This window comes from Phlebotomus argentipes, unplaced genomic scaffold (assembly GCF_947086385.1).
Source record: "Phlebotomus argentipes unplaced genomic scaffold, Phlebotomus argentipes genome assembly contig_15, whole genome shotgun sequence".
Lineage (NCBI taxonomy): Eukaryota > Metazoa > Arthropoda > Insecta > Diptera > Psychodidae > Phlebotomus > Phlebotomus argentipes.
The window spans coordinates 3,555,467-3,569,599 of NW_026776181.1; the positions used below are offsets into that span (position 1 = coordinate 3,555,467).

Sequence of the window (14,133 nt, forward strand, 5' to 3'; positions counted from 1 at the left end):
TATGCTCTTTTTTTCTGCTATTTTGCATACCTACTAGAGAGTCTCTATGGATAAAATGCTGTATAGTTCATCTTGATTACAATGCGGGATAAACAACAGGAATCAATATGATGGAATATCATGCAAAGTACACTATACACGTAACCTTATAATGTAGAAAGTACTGTCTCAATCACACTGTATCAGTGTATCGGCCGTCATTATGTTTAAATCTTATGGACATATCGAACTATCCTATACATCCTATATATATATATATACTTAAAACGGATAAATGCACAGTTGTTTGTGGGAAAATGAGGGACAGACAGTTATGTAGTGCTGATGTTGTACAAGCAAAGTTATGCTCAGTAATTTTATCATCACTATCACTAGATGGCAGAAAGAAATCAGTTGCCAACGCTCATGCTTGCCGTTACGATTCTAGCTAAGGGTGTCTTGAAGTTTCGACTATCTAAGTGCTTGATGGGTGGCCTGAAGGTCCTAACGCCCAAATTGGATCTCGCCGGAAGGAGAGTCACGAGTGGAGGCATCTTCGTTGTGGAGGATCTCCTCATCATCTCTTCAAATATCGCCGGATCGACCTCCTCGACTTCAGCCATGCCGGAAATTGTTTCCGACGATAGATTAGGGGTAGTTTCCGAAGATGATCGCACCAATATCACTTCGGTTTCCGTAGAAACCGAACTACTAGGGCTTTCAGTTGTTGATTTGATGGTTGTTGCGGGCTCTGTTGTCGTCATTCTGACCGTTGTTGTTGTTTCCCTTGTTAAACTCTCGGTGGTTGTTGACGGAGCTCGCGTTCGGTTCTTCTTGGACGTGAGGAACGGCGGCACTTTGCTGGCGATGTTGGGCGTGATTCCTAACTTGGAGGCCAGAGTGTCGAAAATGGCAGAAATGTTCTGAATGTTGCCGGAATCCTGCTTCTTCGATGTCAATTCCTGAAGTCTGTTGGGCTCCTGTTCCTGCTGTGAATTCTCAACAATCCAAGCCTGCAAAGTGTCATTGTAGATCCTCTTCATGGGAACAGTCTCAGGAACGAGCACAGATGATCCGTTGACAAACTCCCACTTAGTTTGGATGGGGAAGAGGGCTGGTGGCTCCCACGATGCTGGAGTGTAGTCCAGCGTCTCAACTTCCACATACGAAGATGTCGTGGTCGGCTCAATGGTTGAGTTTCCCGCAGTGGTGGTTGCACTCTCTACAGTCGCGGTGGAACTGGCGTTTCTGGCCATGTTGAGGACATGCTCGCGAATGTTGTTGAAGTTTATCTTCTCAGTGGTGCTCACTCCGTCCGTGAATCGTTCACCGCTGCTCAGCAAATCATAGAGGATATCTCCCAAATGGTCGGATTCCTCCACGCCATCCGGTGACAGGGTGGTGTCTTCATTATTCTCCACAGTTGACACTTCTGGCACGGCCTCGGCGCTCGAATTATTCTCTTGCGAAGCCTCCGTGGACTCAGACTTCTTCACAATCACTCCTCCGCCCAGATGCTCAAAACGATCTCCGTGCATGTGATAGTCGTCGTAGTTCACCTTCAGTCCAGAGCTCGGGTTGCGAATCACCTCTCCTTGATTCAACTGTCCCAGATTGCCAGCGTCCTCGTCATACAACTTATTCACCGGCAGCGGATAGGGTCTCACGTCGGCCGCCCCCAGTCGCTCAATGCCCATCGTTGTCGCCGAGAAGGATGGATTGGTGTAACTCTGGTAGTAGATGGGATGCGTCTTCTCCGTCGCCAGGATGTCTCCCCTATTCCTGTACACCACTTCCTCCTTCTTGGACGGAATCGTGGGCACCTTGGCGATGGGTGTCTCCTCGGTGGGTTTCCTGGACGGAGTGGACGGATTGATGGGACGCCATGGCTCGCGATCCAGCACTGGAGAGCTTGTGAAGAGATTCACATCCAGCTTCGGAGGGTTTTTGTTATTGGCGCCAGTCTCGTGACTTGAATCCTCTTTCGCCTCTTCGGTGCTCACTTGACTAGCACTCTCTGTGGTCGATGAAGCGGCAATTGAGGGAGTGTCACTTATCGTCTCCAGCCTCTCTGTGGTGCTCGTTGTGCTCTCGGTACTCGTCACGGGTGTCACAGTCACGGGAGCTGTGGTTGTAGTGCGCACGGGATTCTCCACTTTATCCACCTGTTGTGAATCAGAAAAGTAGATAAGCTCTCTCATATCTTAAGCAGCGGTGCAGTGATTTAATTACTACTTGAACTCGGCGTAAACCTACCTTTCCCACATTGTGAGTCCGCGTGGCGTTAACCTTTTCCACTGTGGAGACAGCAGCACCCTTCTTTGACGAACTCTTCACTTTAATTGTGGCATGATTGACGATTGGTTTCAGTGTGACGCCCGTCGCGACGTCGGTGGTGCCCACTGTTGGAGTGGAATAATCCTTCCTGTATGTCAGGTCCGCCTCGGTCTTCGTGATTTCATATGAGCCCTGAATAACTGATGGGGTGCTGTTAGTGGGCTTGGGCGTCTGTCGCGTCGTTGACGATGAAAACTTGTGTATTGTCTTCTCGATGACACCCGATTTTTTCGTGATGCGCTCATCAAAGGCCGGTGTGACTCTGGTGGTGGTCTCGGTTGCCATCTGCAGGAGAGACAGAAGAGGAAATGGCAGTGACATGCAATGCATTCGGTCACATGCTGGCAATTGTTCAACATGCAAAATTGCTCTGTACTCACATCGATCTCCCTGACAAATGACGACGACTTGAGCGCCTCAACATCCAGCGATCGCTTCACCTCAATCGAGTCGGGGTCTATTTTAATGTTCCTGAAGGATGAGTTTGAGGACGTGACTTCGTTCAGCAGCGAATTCTTTATGTGCTCCTCCACATTCGTCATTGTCCTGCAATGTGAAACAAATTGAATATTAAAGCATGAGATATTGCTGAGTGGAGCGATGCAATTGAAAAATTCCCCAATTACTCCCTTCATTGTCGCTCATTTGCAATTTCATATGCTTTATTGCGAATGTCGCCTCTGCAATTTGCGCAAAAATGCGGAGAGTCGAAGAGGCGACAGTGGAACTCGCGAATGTATTTTCTCCCAAAATGTTACACTAAATTACACCACAGCTATTGCATCTCTTCTTGACTCTTATTTTCACCGTGACTCCTTATGAATAAGAATTGAGTGGCATTTGTAATATTCTCGCTGGAAATGACTGAAGAAAAATCTCAAATTCCTTACATGTTGAATTTGCGACTGTTTACAAATCGGTTGTAACTTTTCACACATTCCGTGGGAAGCTCGTTTCCGATGTGGAGCAATAATTCGTGGCAAAGTCAACAACCCTTTTGCCCTACTTCACTCTTCACGGAATTGCACTGCCAAATGTCTCTTCGCTTTTATGAGGAGTGCATACGAAATTACATTACTTCAAATATTTTCAAGAAAAACACAGCATTTTTACTCTGAGTCTGTCAATGGGAGTGATAGTGGCACAGGAGGGAAAATAGAGCGATTTTCACTCAGACTAGGAATGCTAAACACACATGAAAGGTTCAGGATGGCGATTGTGTCAAAAATTTACCACTTGTAATTTTTTTTTATTCTGGATCACACATTTTAAAGAACATCTGAGTAATCATGGAAAATTTCGCCCTATTCATTCTTATACAGAATGTTCAATTGCTTCAAACTCTCTAAAACGCTGTTTTAGCGAGAACACAAATCGTGTTTTATCTTGCTAATTTTGAATGTTAAACTCTTGCATGTTTAAAGTTAAACATACACGTGTTTGACTGGGAAACGCTCCATAAGTTTAAAATACTTACATGGGAGGTGAGCTTTTGATGTCGACAAACACCCTAAAGTTGACATTGATCAGAGGTCCACTGCCGAATCCCATCACGTCGCATCTAGTGGTCCTGAGACCTCCGCTGACCATTGCATTGTCAACGAGACGCTCGTAGAACTGCTGCTTCTGCCGGAAAGCTGACGTGTGGTTATATTTGAGGCCCGTGGTGTACATGTCGCCGCGCATCACTTGGAATGAGCCGTCGAACACGAGCAACGCTGCGAAAATACGCGATAACTCAGCTATTTTGCATACAACACGCTCAACCCGGGATGTGTTTGCTCTCCACGACTCAGCACTATTCGCTACGCTGATGCATCTCGCAATCCCGGGGGTGGCGGAGTACTTCCCGGATTATGCCGCGTACACAAACAGCATATTGTCATGTTCGGCGCCGGGGAAATTTCACACACTCACGACCTACAAAATCAATTTGTAGGTCTTCGCGCCCTGCAAATATCTCAGCGTATCCCCCACACCTCCACCCCGTCGCCCCCTTGGCGGGAAATGTAATTGAGATTTTACATAAACTTATGCGTCAGTGGGAATTGATTGATGGAGAAATATCGTGTCTTCTATTGTGAGGAAATTGGCGGAAGAATTTGTGCCGGAGTGAAAATTCATCCCGGGGGTTGGCGAACACGGCAGTGCGGGAAGGCAATACTCACAGTCATCCATTTCCGAGCGAAACGTGCTGAAGTAGAAGGCCAATCCGGCGACTGAGAGCACCGCCAGGACCACGATAAAAGCGGCAGTCATCAGGATTATTGAAAAGGATTTCACACCACGTTTTTTCGTTGATGACAACGCCGATAGTGACAAATTGGCAGAATCCCGCCATAAGCCCCACGAATTGTACCCGTAGTGGCTGCTGAGGCTGTGGTCGGTCGGGTAGGAGTATTTGTTGGTCATGTGGGTGTAGGGATTGAGGGTGGAGCGCCGTCCCATCGTGTTGTGGTACGATGTGTAATCGTGCGACTGCAAAGAAGAGCACAAGACATGTTTATAGTGCGATATTCATCTTCAGTACGGCAAGAGGCGCAGTTATGCTTTTATATTTCTGCAATGGCTTCAGCCGGATGGTGTCGCTGCTAAATTGCAGCCCGCCGTGGAGGACCGCATACCTTTTAAAAATTCCATCCCCTGAATCCAAAGTGGGTCCCAGGCTGGAATAACAGGCCGGCGGAGGCTTGGCGTAAGACAATCATAAATTTGCCTCTTCAAATATTAACGAAAGGAGAGAAACCAACCGGCAAACATTGTTAATTATTTAAACACACACTCAATCCCCATCGTCCTTCCCCATGGAAGATGAGGACGTAAGACCGGGGCTCCATGTTTGCTGCTGAGACCAACACAAAAGTATTATGTGAAAGTACATACAAGAAATTCTTGATGTATGCAAACAAGGAATGTTTTGTTCTCGCGTCCCACCCTTCGGGCCACAGAGGCGGCTGAAGACAAAATCGAGGCGGAATTACTTCCTTGGCATTTCTGTCGCACCGACAGTCTCCAAAGTGCATTGTCGGTGCCATTCATCTGAGCATTTGGTGCGCCAATCTCTTCATTCCATTGTCAATTATTCACATTTTATATGTATTGATAAGGTCTCTCTGCCTGGCATGGCAGAACTTCAGCACAATACTCAGCTTGAGATGCATTAAGAGACTTGTTAGTTGCTGTAATTGGCTCTTGCTGGGCGACTTCAAAATTAAACTTCTCGATAATTGCAAAGGTAGAAGGGATTAAAAAGTTTCAGTGGATGATTAAATTAAGGTATGCCTTAATTTACAGAAATATTTCCCTCTTCTTGAGTCACTCTTCGTGTGATCATAACTCTCTGGTCACACAAAAGCGTCCTGAAACTCACGATGTCCCAACTGATATGTGGGAATCAATGACGATATTGTCTAGGACACTTTCGTAAGGGTGAAAAGCAGTTAAATTTTGCATGTATCCTCGTTTGCTGGATGAGAAATGGTCGACATAAACGCAAAAGACTCATTGGAACTTTTATGATAACAACACCCCTTCCTTGCGCCTCGAGTTCTTTTCTTTCCGTCCCTCGGAAGCCACCCTCCTAGAGACACTACTTTTATGATTTATAAAAATACATATATATTTCTTTTTGATTGTTGCGGATAATTTACGTCGACAGATTATTTTTTGCTATAAATTTTCGCAATAAACAGCGGAAATTCCCACTGGCACTTTTGTTTGCTGAAATGGTAGAAGTTGTATTAAATATAAAATCACACTCAAACTGTCTCTTCGTCCTCCCTTTTTTGTATTTCACAGATACATAGCAAGTCGTTCAAGTTAAAATTAAGTCAAGTGGGTCAAGTCAATTGCACTTTAATTTAAATTGAAATCTCAATTGACAGTTTTTAATTATAAAGTTTTTCAGTTGCATCTAAAGTTGAAAGTGCAGCTAAAATATAAATATTGGTTGCGGAGTTTCCTGGGTGAAAATAAATTATATGATAATAAAAAATATATAATTGCTTTTTTTCACGGGCTCGTGAATGTCGAGGAAAAAAGACAGAGACTTCACTCGTGCTCATGCGACGTGACGCCACGCGAGAAAGAGCCTCGGATGCTGTATCTCGCCCACCTTTTGTATTCATGCCCACACCTGGTTCGTCGCGCTGCTCGCACGGTTTTTCCAGCGGGTGACAAAACGCACACAGGTAAAAAAGAGCCACCCTGTCAAAATGGACAGCCATTCTCTCGTCGATCAAAATGCATTGTGCAAATTTTCTTTTCTGCGCTGAAGCTCTTTCATGTCTCGCGAAGCTCTGAGCTGGAAAAATTGCGAATGGAGAAATAATGAAAAGTCCTCAATCACCCGTCCTGTTCCACTATCGTTCACCCCTCTTTCCTGGGCGCTGGCAGACGCTTTGAGGAGCGGAGTGAAATAATTCCATCGCCTTTAATGCAACCCATTTGCAGGGGAAGCCCTCTTTTATCATGCCACACTCTCTCCATGGCAAAATCGATGGAATAGTTGCAAAATCGGCTGGAGATGCTTCAAAGGGAGGAGGGTTCAAGTGGGCCATATTGGAAAATTCCTAACGCTCAAAAGCTCACACAAATACTATATATAGAAAGCAAATTTCACTGAGGGGAGCATAAAGATATAATGCATCATAGAATTATCAGTGCAAAAGTAAGCAAATAAACAGAAATGAGCAATTTCAATTGCAATCAGTTTCTACCTTGATAGGAATAAATGACGAAAGAGAAACCAAAGAGCCCTATTAAATCACTAAGCATAGAGCAATTTAATAATTTCTACTGCAAATGCACTTTCATTGACGCCATCTGAAGCGATATGCGAGAGGAAAGTATAATGATGTCGATAGTAAAATAATAATAGCGACTTCATAATGACAATATAGAAGGACGAGCCACTTTGCAGAAGTATTTCACCCCTTTGCACATGTGAGAATGATTCAAGCTTAAATTGTGACTCTTCCTCCATGCTTTTTACAGCCATGCTAAATATTACATGGGAAGAGGATTACACTCCTTACTTTATGGCGGTGCAGAGGAAACTCACACATTGTCTGGGGCAAGGGAAAACACATACAAGGCGAGGGCACTTGAGATATTCAAGAGGAGGAAAAACATCGGGATTATGTCTTACATGAGAGCGATATTAATCATACACTTTGCACGAGATGCTGAGAAAGGGTTGCTTTTTTGCTCAAAATAGGAATAACTGATTAATGGAAAAGTAATTATGGAAGATAACATGTCGATAGACGACAAAGAGAAGAGGAGAAAGCCAAGGGGTGTTTGCTCTCGTCAAGACATGCACTCTCAACGACTATAAGGAGAATATCAGCACGTCTTGTGTAATTCAGTTGAATTACGCTGGATTCCCATTAAAATTGACAAATGTTAAAATTCAAACATGCTTAACGTTCGAAATTAATAAGGAAAAACACGATTTGTATTCTCACTAAAACACCGTTAGGGAGTTTTAAACGATTGCATGTTATGTAAATGAAGAAAAATAATGAAGCTTCACAAGTTTATCTTTCATGTTGATGCTTGAAAATTCGAGCCACAATCACAGATTAATCTATCTTTACAACTTATTCTACAATCGAGAATTGTTTTAAAATAACACATTCAGAAGGTACAAATTGACTTAACACGTGTCATCCAAAATAGAGAAATACCACGAGTGGTTAGTTTTATTTAGTCAATCGCCATTTTAAGCCTCAGATTCCTTAGTTTGAGTGGGAATTGATCCGTATATTTAAAGCCTTTGGCAATGCAATGTCGAGACAGAATGTTCTCATTCGTGGTCGATTTCTCCTATTATGAATACCCCTTCTGGATGAGGTATGCTGACAATTATTTGTCGTCGTCAATACAATAATTGTCGCTCCATGGCCCCGAGGATGAGGAAGCTATTGGGACTTTTATGGCAATCCAGAGCACACATAGAGATAGTCCATAATATCTGCAGCATCATCATCAGAGTCAATTGGCAGGGAAGACATGTGCACGAGCAAAATGACACCACGAGCGTGTCTTGTAGGGAATATATATATGCAATAATAAAACAGGAGAGTCATGGCATAATGCAGTGTTTGATGAACGTCCAAGAATAACTATAAAAGCGATAATTAAAATTTCATTAGTGGGGCTTTTAATGCTGGCAGAATTCATTCCGCACCGTAATGGTTCTTTGCTCTTTTGGCTCTTAATACACACATTACATATGGATTATGTGTGATTTTGCCGCTGCTCCGCACTGTTAGCATGGTCTCTCGTTGGATTAAGCATTAATTATGCTGCGCAGAGCTGACATTAATATGGAATGCATATTAAAAGAATTTTGCGCCCAATTCACACACCCTTCGGAGCTGCAATGCTCCTTCATTTCAATACAGTGTTGCATGCATTCGGCATACAAATGAGCGCAAAAGTGTCAAAGTGGGAGCTTCGGGTAATTTGGGGGAGTCATTTGTCTTCTCGTTCTCATTACCTATTAAATTGTGTGGCTGAGCAGTAATTTTTGGCACTCTACGGAACAATAAAATTTACACACAACTCCTCTCTTCCAAGTGCCCTCAACCGAGCGCTGGAAATGGTATAAACTCTAACGGGACACACATAAAGAAGATGATGAACTCTGAAAGTGATTTGAAGAATTTTACAGACAACATCGGAAACCACATTCCACTTCCACAGTCATCTTCGTGTGTCTTCCATGGCGATGGGTATTAAATAGTCGAAATTACCGTGATCATCAACTTCTCTCGCGCTCTCCACCTTGTCGCCTGTTGTGGCGTGCAGAGACAAAAGCGACAATTTGTTGATTGATTGAGAAGAGATGTAAAATGGAGCGTTCCATAATGAAATTCTCGAGTGTTATGCATCTCATTTGTGTATCCAGATCACACAACAGTTCATTCTTTTCCCATATATGGGGAGGGGGGAGAGAAAAACAACACAGCGCCCTGACGAGTTGCATTGCAGGAGCGCAAGAAAGAGGTGTTGATGCTAATGAAGCTCTTGCCATGGGAGCCACGGATGTTGGCAGGGAAATTGCAGAAAAATAGAAGAAAGGTAATTAGACGGCATGAGATGGTGTGTATTGATTAAATTAATACGTACGATTATTGCTCGTGGGGAGAAGAGAATGGCACGTAAAAAAAGTGAAGAAGAGCTCAAATGTGTGAATTTATCCGGCAGGAATTCCAAGTCGAGCGATATAAAGTGCGCGCGCTCTCGAAATGAAGTCAAGCAGCAAAAACTCTACACTGTTCATTGAACTTGAACAGCATTTGGAAGAGTCAAGAGTACAAGTTATGTAATTTATAAATCTCCAAAGTGTTTGAATAAAGTTTCTGGTGCCCGAGAAGGTGAACTGCCGGCGTGGGCGGGAAGTGCAGTGAAGTTGAACACGTTCTCGCGCACTCCCTATTCTTGACTATGTGCTCGCCAAATTGTTGCCACAGAATTATGGACTTTCCACCCTCCAAATCCTCCAAATGATTTACTAATGCGTCTCTTCGCGAGCCACGTGTGGCGCATAGTTCACTCGCACTGCAAGTGGCGTTTCTGTGTTTTCTTTTTCACTCAACTGTTACGCATGTTCTTGCAAAAGTAACAGTTTTTGTGTAAAAAATACATCAGAATTTTACACTTGGCTTACCCAGAAAGACTGTAGTAAGTGTTTATTTACCGATTTGCATAATCTTCTGGGGTAAATAAAAGCACTCTGTCAATAGAGAGTTGGAAAAACAAAATTCTGTGATATTTTTGCTGCTTCAAAGTCTTCAAATCACCAACCAATTCCAAGATAATTTATCACAGTCATCTTTTCACGGATTATAACCTGAGATTGGCATTTTCAGTGCAGCGATTTTTCCAAGAATTCCGGAATTAGACTCATTTGACAGGCTCACCTAAAGCCGGAATCAGATATGAGTTTGTAAAATTAATTTTTAACAGTACTACTGGTTCTGCACTTCTCACAAGAAACAGCATTTGGCGATGTATTTCACCTTCGTCCCAATTTATCTTCACCTCTCTCTATCGCTCTCGCTCTCCTTCCTGCGCGATTTCCTCCTCAGCCCCTCCTTATTTTAAGGCTATTTCCTCTGCATTTCACCCAAAGTCTTCCGGAGCAATTTTTTTTCGGCCAACCAAGAGCAATTCGCACAAATATTTTATGGCACTGAAACTGCTCCTTCGCTCGGTGGGATTTTCGTATGTATTCTTTGTATATAAGTGAGAAAAAAAAGTGGATGTAGGACAAGATAGGCAAAGGTGAAAATTCACGTTAGAATGCACAGGATCCCATTCAGGCCATAATCCATTCAGATATGAGGCAGGGAAGCATTATACGCCATTCCTCAAAGTTTCACGTGAGAGCAGAACTCTTGAGAGTTGAATTAATTAATAAAAAAGAACCACACAATCATAAGCCGTTATATAAGTTGTATTGTATCGTGCTTTTCGTGTGCTGCTCAGCTGTGCCTCCCAGTGATGATCATGATTCTGTTTAGCCATTCAGACTATGGTTTCTCATACATATTTTCAGCAGAATATCTCTCGGTGCTGAGCTGGGAGCGAATGTAGGTCACACTGGCCAGTTTCAGAGGAGCAACAGCATTATTCAGCTCAAAACTCAAGACCACATTGCATTCTTTCATAGCATTATGCTTTGCACTCTGAGTGCATGGCAAATTGCAGATGCGGGAAACAAGACGACAGAGTCTATGACTTATAGCCAGTGCTCTCTAGCCCAAATATCGTGGTCCATTCGTCTGGAATCTTTTGCAACACAGAGAAATGAAAATACCCACAAATCTTCATGTTTTTACCGTTTTTTCCTTTCGCGTTGAATGGCTGAGAATGATCACACAAAAAAAAACATTGGAAACCCGCTTAAATATTCTCCCCTCAAATGTGAAGATGTTTCCTGAATGAGGCGCAAGAATGCTTGAAAGAATCGCATTGAGAAGTGTTGCTGAACCCTTGAGTGGCGCACATCAGCTGTGAAACACGCAGGCAAAGTGTTTAAGAATTTGCGCGCTTCTGCAGTAATTGATAAAAGTTTAATTTCCTGGGTTGGCGCATTATTGTTACCTTGCAAACCCAGAGTGGATTAAATCGCCACTCTTTCCACTCTTGGGAGCAAATCTAGTGAATTTTCGGTATGCGGAGGTGTATTAAGAAGTCAGTGAGATTATTCGAGGCTCCGCAACTCAAACTTGAGTTTTCTCGTCTAATCAAAGTTTGTGGCGTGGGTGTTTTGCGGCGGAGAGTTTGGCGGGAGTTGAAGTGAGTCTGCTAGTTTGGGAGGGTGGATGGAAAGCATACTTCCCCCAATATCATGTTATTTCAATTAGGCGATAGAGGATTATGACTCAACTTTTCCCTGATGTAACCCATATTCTCGCCCTCGAACCACTTCTCGACACACTGCAGAAATTTCTCACGACGTGCGGAGAAAAATTGTCTCGAGCAGCCGAGAAAGAGAACATCCGATGGTTCTTGGCATAGAAAATCACATTGGATATTTGTATAACAGATTTTTCCGTCCAGTATCGCAGGGGAAAAAAAAACTAAAAGTTACCCTGATTTATGAGACATCGTAAAAGCATTCCGCGAGGCACACTGTTTACCATGTCAATTGTTATGTATCTCTAGATGAATGACACGCTGTGTAAAATGTCGACGGAGCAGTGTACATTATTATCCCAATCACCTGCTAATTGATATAAATGTGTTCGTAAATTTGTGATACATTTCAGCACAGACTTTAATAACATGCGGCATTAATCGGGGCAGAAATTAAAGTTCTTTTTTATACCACCAACAACGTCCAATATTAATTTGCATACTTATCTTCTCCCTCAGGCCACAAGATTTTAGTGAGTTCCACCATTCTGACCAACTGGGTCAATAGCCTCCGATCGGATAGATCAACGGACTGTGCGAATCCTAATATGTGCTGCCATTAATTTTCAGATGACATAATGGCAATGATTTGAATGTAATTCCACTTAAATTTATTCATATCACCACAATTCTTTCACTTAATTTTGTTAGCAATTAGAAAGGTAGTTCAGATGGATCCAAATAAACTGCTAAGCGTGCTCCATAAGATTATCGTTTATTGTTCATGCCGCAAAACTTCTGCATTATTAATGCCCCGATATAATTGATACAATTCAGAAGTTACGCATTTATGACCGAAGTCATAGAATTAACGCCGTGTATACATAAATTTGACCGCAAGAGCCTTTGCAGGTGAGCGCCTTATCGGTCTTGTTCCTGGAGGAGGGCATTATTCAAAAACGGTACACTCTCTGTTCTGGATAAAATCATCATTAGTGCTCTCTCGAGTGTTATTACGTGGAACTGCAAGTGCTCTGCCAATTGTTACGCAATGCTGAGAGGCGAGAGTGGCCAAGAGGGAGTCTTCGGGACGCGTAATTGCAGCACGGTGGCATCGAGGTGGCCACAGTGCTAATGCCACAGCTGTATGTTTGATATGAGGCGCCGCACTCACCAAGAATTGTCACCAGAACAAGGGAACGACGAAGGTGGGAGCCGAGAATGAATCTGGCGGCGGGTATTTTGAAAACAGTACAACTCTGCGCCCAGATTTAATTAAGAACACATCTGCACTAATGGGTTTTAGAAAGAGCAAAATTAAATGATAATTCAGCAGCAGATGTTCAAATTCGGCGACAATTACCGTAAGATGGTAAGAAAGTGGCCTCATTAGCAGTATCTTGTTAGGTTTTTCACTACACTGAGTGAAAGACAGCAAAAATTGGACGATTTTGAGTCCATCTAACACTTCTGGCCAAGGAGGAGATAATCTAGCTAAAATCTGAACACCACTTCCTGACACTTCCACAATTTGCATGAAAAATCATTAACACTTCCCAAGACTTCCAGGATCCAGGAATATTGTAAAAATTTAACACTTTCACTCCCTAAAACTTCTACTTCTTTCTATCTGTACACCACTTCTGGTCGAAATATCTCCCCCTTACTTTTGGCCGTTCTTTTTGAATACCTTGAGAATTAATGAAAACATGATTAATTAGGGCTAAAATTTCATGCCTTCTCACAATAACCAATTACGCATTTTTCAAATGTTCCACACATTTTTAATTGAATTAAAAGTATGAATTTATCCAGGCACACTCGTTTGTTACGTGAGTATTAAACGCCAAGAACATATAGAACGAAAGAATGGATTTTTCATAGCTACAATTGTAATCTAATGTCGCTTCCGCCACATTGGCTCTCATCTCGGCGCTGAATAATGGCAAAGAGGAGTGTATTGTCACCGTTGGCGTGCTATTTATCTGTGAATTGAAGCCATGATACGACGTTTCCCACAATTATTCACATTACAAATTCCTCAGACTGCGGTGGCATTGTCGGGGGCGCGAAGGGGAGGTGCAGAAGGAACAAGTGGAGACAAGAGTGAATAATATCACTGCCCACCCCGTGAAAACAATGAGCGATTGCCCTATCTCATATGCATGAAAACTTGCGGCAAGGTGACTGCACACCGGATATTAAATGGACAATTTAATAATGCAGAGTAATTGCAATATCTAGCATAATTGTTCACCTACCATTTGTCTAACTGTACTGGGGCTCCTGTAGTAGTCACTTCCTGCCGTGAGAGTTTGCAGGTATTTCTTGGTGCTGTAAACCGTGTCCATGGCTGCAGATGTGCCACCGAATGCAATATTGCACTCAGCAATGCTTTCGGCTTGCGAAGGAGATTTTTCACACTTGGCAGTAATTCACTATCAC

General features: G+C 43.0%; 1 protein-coding gene across 1 annotated transcript; it reads right to left on the reverse strand.

Annotated features, from left to right (window-relative positions):
* Positions 1–389: 389 nt before the first annotated feature.
* On the reverse strand, positions 390–14,039 carry LOC132261459 (mucin-2). Its single transcript, XM_059760288.1, has 6 exons — positions 13,950–14,039; positions 4,485–4,794; positions 3,794–4,034; positions 2,697–2,862; positions 2,236–2,601; positions 390–2,144 (listed from the first exon to the last, which is right to left on the reverse strand). The coding sequence occupies exons 1-6, from the start codon at positions 14,037–14,039 to the stop codon at positions 390–392; spliced, it is 2,928 nt and encodes a 975-aa protein (XP_059616271.1).
* Positions 14,040–14,133: the final 94 nt, after the last annotated feature.

Excerpts from the sequence above, each read along its gene's own strand:
- LOC132261459 (XM_059760288.1), bottom strand. The coding sequence starts at position 14,039 with ATGGACACGGTTTACAGCACCAAGAAATACCTGCAAACTCTCACGGCA. Across the intron at positions 4,795-13,949 it reads CCAGTACAGTTAGACAAATG|TCGCACGATTACACATCGTA; the intron begins GTAGGTGAACAA and ends TCTTCTTTGCAG. Across the intron at positions 2,145-2,235 it reads GGACTCACAATGTGGGAAAG|GTGGATAAAGTGGAGAATCC; the intron begins GTAGGTTTACGC and ends GATTCACAACAG.